This window comes from Alligator mississippiensis, chromosome 2, assembly GCF_030867095.1.
Source record: "Alligator mississippiensis isolate rAllMis1 chromosome 2, rAllMis1, whole genome shotgun sequence".
Classification (NCBI taxonomy): domain Eukaryota; kingdom Metazoa; phylum Chordata; order Crocodylia; family Alligatoridae; genus Alligator; species Alligator mississippiensis.
In genome coordinates, this window is record NC_081825.1 from 56,498,607 (window position 1) to 56,510,318 (window position 11,712).

At 42.6% G+C, this 11,712-nt stretch overlaps 1 protein-coding gene across 1 annotated transcript in view; it reads left to right on the forward strand.

Moving 5' to 3' along the window:
• LOC102565401 (gamma-aminobutyric acid type A receptor subunit beta1) overlaps positions 1–11,471 on the forward strand; it is a 123,154-nt gene extending 111,683 nt beyond the window's left edge. The window contains exons 4-6 of the mRNA XM_059721289.1: positions 8,560–8,697; positions 8,784–8,936; positions 11,203–11,471. Of these exons, the coding sequence (XP_059577272.1) occupies positions 8,560–8,697; positions 8,784–8,936; positions 11,203–11,471 (560 nt within the window). The remainder of the gene's footprint in view (positions 1–8,559; positions 8,698–8,783; positions 8,937–11,202) is intronic.
• Positions 11,472–11,712: the final 241 nt, after the last annotated feature.

Sequence of the window (11,712 nt, forward strand, 5' to 3'; positions counted from 1 at the left end):
AGAGGGACTACGATTTGTTTCCCCGATTGCTTTTGCTTGGGAACATTGCACAGTGACTGGCAGTGAATGTGGAAGAATAAATCCAGAGGAATAAGACTAGGATGTCCTGGGACCAGAATAAGAAGCCTCAGCAAGATAGACTAGGATGAGGTAGTCAAGAGTATGACTGTAACTGAGCCAAGTGGTAGGGAGTGAAGAGAAGAGATATAATAGAGACAAGGGCAGGTTGAAAGGGTAGTAGCAGAAAAGGTCAAATTTGAGCAATGAACAAAAAAGCCTATTCCTGCTAGAGCACACTTCTCTCCAAAAACCTGGAATGATGCCCAAGCCTCCCAAGTCTCATCACTCCTTTGCTAGCAGCCATTACCTGTGAAACTGGCAGCATAACTAGGTTGGGGGGAGAAGGGCATTAGTCCTGAACACCAATTCAGAAGTGGCAGCAGCTGGGGTGGAGCCTGCATTTGGCATTAACACTCTTCCTTGCCCCTCACTGCCCAGCTCTAGGCACTGAGTTTAAAAACTAGGAAGGTATTCACAAAATGCATTAAAATATAATCACGTTATGAAATATTTCAGAATCGTATGCAAGTTCTTTTTACACGAGGGAGAGACGGAGACAGAGAGAGAAGATCATTAATTAAAATCATAGTGGGGAAAAGTATTATTGGCTGTGTGACACTTGCCATGCCCTTAGGCTGGTCATGTTGAACTCAGACTCTGAATTATTTTTTTTTGCTGTTTTGTTAGCTTCCTTGCCCCTTTCCAGGGAGCAATTGGCCAACAAGCTGTGGGCAGAATTAGGGCTTCTTGAATTCCCTGGTTATCTATGCTTTGCTTGCATCCTAGAGTACCAGGCACCTGGCCAGTAATTTCCCTATATTTCCTGGACAGAAGATTAAATGGGACCTTACAGCTGTCTCACTCATCTGCATACTAGGGGTGTGCAAAATGGCAGCGTTCTGTTTCGACCAGTGTTTTGGCATTTCTACGGAACAGCGTTTCGTTTTGAATTTTGTTTCAATTCGAAACAGCTGTTCCGTTCCATCGAAACGGTGATAATGAAACGGCTAAAATGTTTTGACATTTTGCCCTTGGATATAATGGGGAAGGACAAAACAGCCTATATCTTTGTCATTTCTGGCCTGATTTGGATGAAACTTGAGGAAATTGTAGCCCCTTATAAAGGCATGAGGCCTGCCAAGTGTCAAGGTGCAGGCGGTTTGGAGAAACTGCACCCCAAAATCTTAAAAGCAAAACTTGTGTCACGTGTATGTGTTAAGCCACAGCGAGGTCAAAACCACAGGCATGCTAGCCCCTGCTGAAATCAAAGCCTGCCAAGTTTCAAGGGGATAGGTGCAGGGGGTTCGGGGAAATTGCTCCTCAAGCTGCAGACAAGCAAAACTCGTGACATGGGTGACACTGTGTGTGTTAAGGTGCAGCAGGGTGAAACCTGCAGGCCTCCTAGCTCCTGCTGAGGTCACGAAGCCTGCCAGCTCTCAAGGCGATAGGTGCAAGGGTTCTGGGGCCCTGCACCCCTAGCTGCTGACAGGCAAAACTCTTGACATGGGTGCATCAGGCAGCAGGACTGAAGATCCCCCATCACTTGCCATCACAGACCGGGGGTAATAATTGACCACAGTATGAACATGAGCCGGCAGTGCGATGCTATAACTAGGTCGGCCAACTTGAGAGCTAGCAGGCTTCGTGACCTCAGCAGGAGCTAGGAGGCCTGCAGCTTTCACCCCGCTGCGCCTTAACACATACCGTGTCACCCACGTCATGAGTTTTGCTTGTCCGCAGCTTGAGGTACAGTTTCCCCAAAACCCCTGCACCTATCTCCTTGCACTTGGCAGGCTTTGTGGCCTTAGCAGGGGCTAGCATGCCTGCAGTTTTGATCCCTCTGTGGCTTAACACTTACACATGACAGAAGTTTTATTTTCAAGATTTTTGGGGTGCAGTTTCTCCAAGCCCCCTGCACCTATCTCCTTGAAAATGTGGCAGGCTTCATGTCCTCAGAAGGGGCTACCATTTCTATAAGTTTCCTCCAAATCTGGACAGAAATGACAAAGTTATAGGCTGTTTCGACCTTCCCCATTATAGCCTATAGGCAAAATGTTGAAACAGTGGTGAAACAGCGAAACATTTCAACTTGCCTCATTTTGTTTTGAGGCTGTTTTGACCATATCTGTTCCATTTCAATTTTGCTGTTTCAACCTTGAAATGAGTCAAAACAGCATCAAAACAAAACTGGTGGCAAAATTTCTCACAGCCCTACTGCATACTCAAGTAAGGGCTGTGTTTTGTTTTGTTTTTCCTGTGTGTACTCATTTGTGCTTTAAAGGATGGGATTAGATCCGGAGAATGTAATTAGATCTATTTTCAACTGAATTCTGAATTCACAATTTATGCCATCTACACACACATAACCTGCATTCTGGAAAGGCAAAAGGGAGGTCTGATTTTGGTTTTACATTTAGGCTTTAAGAGAGAAGCTCTTTTTGTCTAAAATTTTTGCAACTGTCATTTGTAACCAAAAGGCCTAATCAAACTAATACTCAGCAATGGACCAGGGACCACACTGTGACAGTCACAATATGTTCATAGGACAGTAGGGCTAGAAGGGACCTCCCAAAGTCATAAAGTCCAACACCCTGCTCAAGGCTAAGTTATCCCAGCCAAGTGGCTGCCCAACCTGCTCTTGAAAACTTCCAGGGATAGAGATTCCACAGTTTCTCTAGGTAGCCTATTCTAATGCTTGACTGCCCTCTTAGTTGCTTCTAATCTCCAACATAAATTTCCTTTGCTGCAGTTTGGTCATTTTTCCTAGTCCTGTCCCCACAGCTATAGAGAATAGTCTCTCTCTTTTCTCTTAATAATCACCCTTCAGGTATTTGAAGACTGTTAAAAGATGCACCCCTGCCTCCCTGGTCCCTTTCCCCCCGCTCCCCCAAAATCTTCTCTTCTCCAAACTGAACAGTCCTAGTTGTTTCAGTCTTTCCTCATAAATTATGTTTCCCAGGCCTCTAATCGTTTTGTTGTTGTTGCTCTCTGATGGACTCTTTCCAATCCATCCACATCTTTCTTGGAGTGTGGGGCCCAAAACTGGACCTAGTAGTCCAAGTGAAGCCTCACCAGTGCTGAATAGAGCAAAAGAATTACTTCCTTTCATTTGCAAGTGATACATCTGTTAATACAGTGTTTCCCAAACTGTTGATGGCTAGGACACTCTTTTCTGGATTAAAATTGGTGGCACACTTCACTTATACCCAAAAGGATTATTCCCCCAAAACAAATCATATTCCAGTCCCCTTCCAGATATAATCATACCAGTGCTAACTAAGATGTACTGTTAACAACGCAACTGCATAACTTTACTGAATTTCACAGAATCTTAGCTGAAAAAATCACCAAGATAGATCTAAATTCAGAAAAGATATGGAAGGGGGCCTTGAGGCCAAAAAACTGAGAATCATAATCTCTCTGATGCCACTTAAGAATGGCAAAGGCAGGATATCACCTTGGTGCGTCCTACTTTTTCTAGTTCCTATCACCTCCTAACCCCTCATCTGTACCTCAGAAGGTAAAGGCAGTCCCCACTGCTGAGGCTACTCCTCCAGGGTCTCACATCCCTAGCAACCATCCCTGCAGCCCCCTCCCGCAGCCCCCTCCCACAGCCCCTGAGAGCATGGGAGGAGTGAAGGGAATGAAAGGCTAGAAAGCACAGCTCTGTCTGTGCATCTCCCCACCCACCTGCTTGCAGCAAAGAGGCTGCCTGGGGCAAGAAAGGGCAAGGGAAAGTGGCAGCATTGCCCAGAGAAGCAGCCGCAAGTGCTAGCAGAGTAGCTGAGGCAGGTACAGAGTGCTGGACAGGGGAGGAGAGCATTTACCTCCTCATACAGTAGGATCTCATGGCATACTTCTGTTGCTCTTATGGCACACCCTTTGGAAATCACTGTGTTAATACAAGCCAGGATTGTGTTGGCCTTTTTTGCAATACGAGCACATTATCGTCTTATGGTCCACTGCAACTTCCACATATGGTTCTACAGCACTGCAACCTAGCCAGCCATTGCTGTATTTGCACAAGTAATTATTCTGTCCCAAGTGCAGGGCTTTGCACTTTTTCTTATTGAATTTCATTTGACTGATTGTGGACCATTTCTCCAATCTATCCAGGTCATTCTGAACCCTAGCCCTACCCTCCAGGGTGTCTATAAATACACCCAATTTGGTGTCATCCACAAATTTTCTGACCATGCATTCAATCCCACTGCCCAAATCATTAATGAAGATGTTAAACAATACTGGATGCAGGACAGACCCCTGGGGAACTGCACTTGATACCTCCTTCGCACTAGATACTGAGCCATCTAGGACTATTTGTTGAGCATGATGTGTTCATTGGCTCCCTCTAGTAGTCTGGTAGTGATCTATCACAGCAGCACACTACTTCCCCCTGCTGCACCACGTCAGCTGCGCTAGCTAACATATTTAAGGGGTGGGGTCTCTAAACCACAACTATAGGAAGGAGAGTAGTGGCCCTACAGAGGCTGCTCTTCGTGTCTCATCCTACCACGAGTAGGAAACCCATGCAAAGGGCTGAAGGAGGTATTTTATGTCCCTATGTTCAGATGGAGAATGAAAATTCTCATCCATAACATGCAAATGTTTTTAGCAGTTCTGCAGAAATGAGTGGGTTAGGAGTGGTTTATTTTTGGACAATATTTTTAAGCTGCCAAATGTATCGCTTGTGACCACTTCCAAATATTCTTCTACTGACCTTTTGTTACCCCTTCTGAGTCAGTCAAAACCCACTCATCATGATGCTTAATACCAACCTACTTCTAAATATGTATGAAAGCATGTAGAATGTACAACAGTTCCAAATTCCCTATCAGCTCAAATTCTTAATCCACTCCTGTTTGGGGAGTTTTTTGGTTTAGTTTTTAATGTTGTCTTGCTTCTGCCCACGCTTTCCATTAAAAAAAAAAACAAAAAAACTGAACAGCTGGGGTTTTTTTCCATTTAATGTCCTTATTATCTACAAATATAGTCAGAAGATGAAATAAAATAGTCCTTATGCTAAGATTTTATCTGAAAAATAATGTACACTCTTGATCTGTAAGAGAGTCCCAATTTTTAGTTAGGGAATTTTCATTACCCATTAGTGAGTTTGCACTAAAGAGCTTGCTATTATGGCGGGAATGATTAGAACTTGTCTAAAGCCAGGCTAAAAGTCATTTTCTCTAAATTTACATTCATATTTATATTATTTTCTGGTAACAGGCCCCAAAATATCATGGAATGCCTAGCCTTTAGCAAAATTCTTTTCCTCTTTAATTTTGACCAATCTGATCCTGCAAAGCAAAGTATCCTTAACTCCCACTTGAAATGAGTAGAAACTGAAAGAGATTTGCACCTGGTACATCCCTGCTAGCAACAGGGTCACAAAAAGGGTGAACAAAAGAGCAAGAGTGACAGCTTTGAGAGGCTGCCAGTTTTCCTAACAGCAATGATCTGGACTAAAACTGTTCTAAAGTATCTCAAAGTGATTCAGGTGGTTAGCAAATAGTAGCATTGGGCAATACACAAATAGCCAAGCATTTGTCCTTGTTCAATGCATCACAGTGCATTTGCATCAAAAGATATTTATTCTGTAAATTCAGAATTGCTAAGCAGTCCAATGAGTCAGAGCACAAGTTCTGAGTGCTCTTGTGTGATTATTGTTGCCAGGGAAACTAGACCCTTGCCAGGCATCTATTCAGCCTTTCAGAGACTAAGCGATCATAAGGCACTGGAATAGCAATAGACATCACAAATGTAATTTCTCTACAAAGCAAATATATTGCTGGCACACAAGACAGGTTTTTAAATCTGTAGATAATGTGTTTGATGATAAAGTATATTTGCCGTGGCAAAGCTGCAGTTAACTGTGCTCTAAAGCTGTGAATTCAAACATATGTTTCTATTTAATCTGTGCTATGTAAATTAAGCCTGCCCAAATCTTTAACTCTTCAAGAAAAAAAAAATTTGTCTAAAAATAGCAGAGATTTGCTATTTCTTCCTCTGGTTCCATTTACATACATTTTGCAGCCCTGTCAATTATGGCATATCCAAGCCATAATTTTTACTGTTGGTTACAATGGTTACCATCGTAATGTCAGTTTTCTACAATTTTAATCATCTTAAAGTGTTTAACCACATTTTATTTTGTAATGCTAATAACAGTATTAATGCTAATATTGTAAATGGTATAAAATGGCTGGTTGTGGTAGGAAAGACTTACCCCAACTGGGCAAGGAGCGGAGCCAGCAGGACACCGAGACAGGGAAAAAAACCCGGCGAAAGTGAAACCGCAGTGAGAGAAAATCCCTCATTAAAAGAAAAAAGGAAAAAGAACAGATGAGCCAGGAGGAGTCGGGGTCAGCTCCCAAGTTGGCGTGGGCACACTTTATGGCCACGTGCTGGGGCTAATTTGCGGGCTAGCCACCTGAGACTTTCATAAAAGGCTTGGCGGAAGAGCAACTTGGGGAACCAGAAGTGAGCTCCTCGACAGGCCGGGAGCGGCTTGGAACAGAATGGAGCCCCACTGAAGTGATGCGGTGGCTGCCCCAGGAAGGGGCTTTCCAAGATGAGCAGAGCCAGACAAGGCTGAGTGACTCACCTAAAGAAGCACCGTGGACGTTGGACACCTCCAGCCCAGATTGGATCCAGACAGGATCTAAAAGGAGAAGAAGAGACGGACGTCTGAGCCGCGGCAAGTATTGAGCCGAGAGAGAGAGATAGAGAGGCACCAGGGAGCAAGGTAACCCGGGGTTGGGAAGACGCTTAGGCAGGACCAAGTACAGTCGGGAAAAACTTGGACGAGGTGACATCCTAATCCGACCATCATAAATTCAGAGGACTGGAACACTAGAGTTTATACTGTACCCACTCTAGCAATCCAGAAACAACATATTTGGTTTGCATTAGGTGGGGTGTAGGGGAGGCAGAGCCACAAGTAGAAAAAAGAGTCAGGAAGATTGAAGGAAAGTACCAGGAAGGGTGGGACAAACCATCTTCCTCCCAATTAAAATAATTTATTCCAGCAAGATGTGGCAGTCGAGACCCTCTGGGTAACCTTCCAAGCTCTAACCCAGTAACAGTCCTGTCTCTCCCTTAAGCAAAGGTGAAACCAGAAAAAGCCCTATGAACACGATGCATGGGTGAACGACATCGGAGACTACACTGGTACACATTGATCTACCCTAATAGATAAACTAATCTATGTTAGCATCAAATTAAAGAGGATACATGCAGGATTTGGATGAGATGGAATATAATTCTGCTACAAGAACAGATTAAAATAGGTGTGGACTAATTAAAAATTAATGTAACCCACAAATGTCTGGTGGCTACATGCTGTTATCCTTACTATTACTGTGTAGTATCTTCCTTTTGAATTACACCTGCCATTTTCTGTAGGAGATTAATTTCCCAGTTTTTATCACAAATGTTCTGTGCATTGTTTGGTAAAATACTTAATCTGGCTTTCCTCAGCCCCAGTCCCAATCCAGTGCCTTAATTGAAAGACTCCTACCAGTAATATAATTATATCCAAAATCACTAGTAAAGAATGTTAAGGCTGCAAAATCAGCCTTAACATGCATGCCCCAGTCTTCTAACCTCTTTCTTACCTGAATCCAGCTGTCAAAATTCAAATTGGATAGTTTATCCTGCCACTGTGCATTGAAGCCAGCAGGGATGGCATTGAGAATGTAGGAAAGAGGCTTGCTGATACCAGTTATGTTTAGCATCACAGCAGCCTCCAATAGCCAAGAACAGCTTTTCCAGAACAAGTCCTACTTGGTCATTTTAGCCAGAACATGTCTAGTGCATCCTAAACAATGGAAATTAGTTGCCTTTTAAAAGGCAAGTAACTCAGTTGAAGTTACTGGTTTTCACAGAAACAACAAAAGGTACATCCCCAACCCCTCCCAAGTACAAGATTCCTCCCTGACAAATTTCAAGCCCTTGCTCCTGAGCATAGGCTTCTGGAGCTTCAACTAAACGTTTTTAAACAAACTGATTTAAATCTGTGTTAACTTGAACACAGCAATGGATTTTTCCCTAACCTTATCCCTCAATGTGGCTGAATTGTTTTTTTCCTGAAACTTGCCAAAAAAGGTCAAGCTTGAGGCCTAAGCACAGGGACCACAGTGTGGCCTGAACCCAGCATAGAAAATTTTAATCTGGATAGCTAATATTCTACAAAGTTGTACATCCTGAAAGCAAGGTCTAATGGGAAGTTGTGTACTACCAACACTGCCTAGAATTAATCTTATCTTGCATTTTGCTCTCTCTGCTCTTCCAAATATCCAGTCTCTGAGATATTGTCTCTTCTTGAAAGGAGAACTAAATGACTTGTGTGACATATAAATGTAACTGTGAATTCCATTTGCCGTTATGTGAAAAGGTTTTCAAAAACAAATCCCCAATGACAATCGCTTCTTCCTTTAACAACAGCGGTGTATAACATTGACAAATATCTATTTTCAAATTGTGTTTCTTTGCTTATAGATGGATACACAACCGATGATATCGAGTTTTACTGGAATGGAGGAGAATCTGCAGTAACAGGAGTTAATAACATTGAGCTCCCACAGTTCTCAATTGTTGATTACAAGATGGTAACAAAAAGAGTGGAATTTACAACGGGTATGCACCGTACCTCTCAGAAAAGTGATTCCAAGACAGAGGAGTCAATGGCTGAATTATTAATGCCACTTTATTCCTTTTTACAGGAGCATATCCCCGACTATCGCTCAGTTTTCGGCTTAAACGAAACATAGGTTACTTCATTTTGCAAACATATATGCCTTCCACGTTGATCACAATTCTCTCATGGGTATCTTTTTGGATCAACTATGATGCATCTGCAGCCAGAGTTGCCCTAGGTAACTAACTTTCAGGTCTATCAAAAAGAGAGAGAGTACTGCTAGCATTTAAACAAGTTGTTTGTTACAGAAATTACATAAGGCTAATTTAGGAAATGCTAATTTAGTATGATCTTTCCAGTAGCATGTGTAGTACAGTACATAAAGATATAGATCCTTTAAAATCTATAGGGATTAAATCTGTACTGCATACTTCAAATACATTGTGTTATACCTGAGATTCGCTAACCCATAGGAATTGCTGTGTACAACAGAATATAATTATAGCACTTGTCTTGCAGCTCCTTGTTCCTTTATTGCAGAAGTTCACATCACAATGTTTAACACCTTCTTTCTCAGCGCTCCAGGAACAAAGGAATTGCCATACTGGATCCAACTACAGATCTATCCAGTCTGGTTCATTATCTCGGAAGAGGCAAAGAGTATAGTCCTCAAAAATAGATATTTATGCCATGGCATGCCTGTGGTGAAACTTTTGCTCTGCAATTTGGGCCTGAACAACTTTCAAATAACATAACAGACTTGGATCATGCCCCTAGCATTTGGTCCTTTGTACTGAAGCACAAAAGTTGATATCAGGCATTTCCATCTTAGAACGTGCAACTGATACAATGGCTCAAATCAATAAGAATCAGCATTGCTCCATCAATTCAAGTGGGGCTGGTTACCAATTTATACCAAATGCAAACCCTGCTTTATATTTCACCCATTTGCTTGCCCAGAATGTGACACCATGTTAGCAGCTGAGGAAACTGGAATGTGGTCTTTACCCTGTTCATAATCTGCGAGTAGAGTCTATACAGACATCTATGTTTAAGTCTACTTTTAAATTCTAATTGCCTTCTTTAAATGGAGTTCATTATGCCTGAATGAGTCTAGAGCTTTTCATAAGGTACACTAATGATCTGTGCTCAGAACAGAATAGAAAAAAGTTCCATTCTTGTAGAACAAAATAAAAATTAATGGTTGGTTGATTAGAAAACTGCCAACATGAAAATCTGCATTTCATACAACAAGGTGATCCCTTTAGAAGTTAGTAAAGAGGTCTACCTTATGTTGGGCACACCACTTCCCTGTCCACCAGCAGTAGCACAAAGCACAGCTAGAACGGGGCATGCACCAGGATTCCCTTTCTGGTCCTCTTTGACACAGCAGGGGAAGCTGCACACTGCCCCTGCCCAACCATAGGAGCAAGTCAGGACAGTGCTGCATCAATCAGTCCATCTGGGGAGTAAGAGGAGTAGAGCAAGTAGGATGGTGCTCCCCTCCCTCTGCTGCCACTCTCCAGGGACCTTTCAGTGGCAGGGGAAGTCCTGCACTGCCACTGCTCAGCCACAGCAGTCAGACAGAGTAGCACCACATCAGACAGGATGTCTGTGCAGCAAGGGGACAAGTAGGATAAGCATAATGGTAACCTGTCAGGAGCCTTTGCCAGAGCACACATAGCCCTGCTCCCAATATGTGTATATGTGGGACATGAGGAGGCAATGAGAATGGGACACTGAGATCTGGAGGAAGCCGAGCCTTGGGAAAGCTGACGCTGAGCAGCAGCCACCACCTCCACCAGAGTAAGACCTTTCTTTTCCTTATCCATGCTGCTCCCTGATACCCAGAGTGCCCTATGCCACTGTCCACCATGACATTCTGGAGCTACTCTTTCTCTATTCAGAAATTACACTAATGATATCTTTCCTCTGGATAATATTTACTTTGTGTCCAGGATGCCAGTCAATTTTACTCCACTGTAGGTGAATCTGGCCAGGTGACTACAGCAAGAAATAAACTGGGCAACATCCCCTTATCTAAAAAAACCAAGTGTGCTCCCTCTATAACACACCTGTTCCCCCTGGCTGTCAGCCAACACCGGAAAACACTTTATTATCACTTTGGCAAAGGTCTGCTGTATCATAAATGTCAGAGGAGGCTACTAGTGAGAAGAGCAAACCAGAGATAAATAGAGGTAATCAATTAACCCTCCACCCATGGAAAGGGCCAGGGAGAAGGGAGGCACATGAGTTATGCAATATCATTTGAAGAAAAGACTTCTCTCACCTGCAGTTTAAGCATGTAAATTAACATGTTCAGAGAACAAATGGCCTTGATCAGCAGTAATATTATTTTGTTACACTATTCTAATCAATTAAATAAGCCACCCAGCGTCATAAGTGAGATATGTTCGAGTTGCAGCACCAATCTGCTGCCTTTCAAAAGTGAAGAATGGTTTTAATCAGTTGTCTTTGTCAGCTTATCTTTTTGTTGTTCACAGGAATCACAACAGTGCTGACAATGACCACAATCAGTACCCATCTCAGGGAGACGCTGCCAAAGATTCCATATGTAAAGGCAATAGATATTTACCTAATGGGATGCTTTGTGTTTGTGTTTCTGGCCTTGCTGGAATACGCCTTTGTGAACTACATATTCTTTGGAAAAGGTCCCCAGCGTCAAAAAAAGGCCGCTGAAAAAGCTGGCCAGACTCCTAATGAGAAGGGCAAACTGGAAATGAAAAAAGTCCAGGTAACAGATTCAAGATGATTTTTCATATGCTTTCTATTTCCATTATAGCAAGCTTGGAAATCTTGGGGGGAGGAAGTAGTAAGAAAAGTATGACAAAGAATTAATAAAATGTTTCCATAAACTGTAGTGTACCATTACATTTAGGTATGATTTGTCTCATCTCATATTTAACCTACCGGGGCTATTCTGCATTCACAAAATAGCAACATAAATAGTAGGTAACAGAAAAAAGTAGGTATATTCTGTCAGCAAGTGTTAG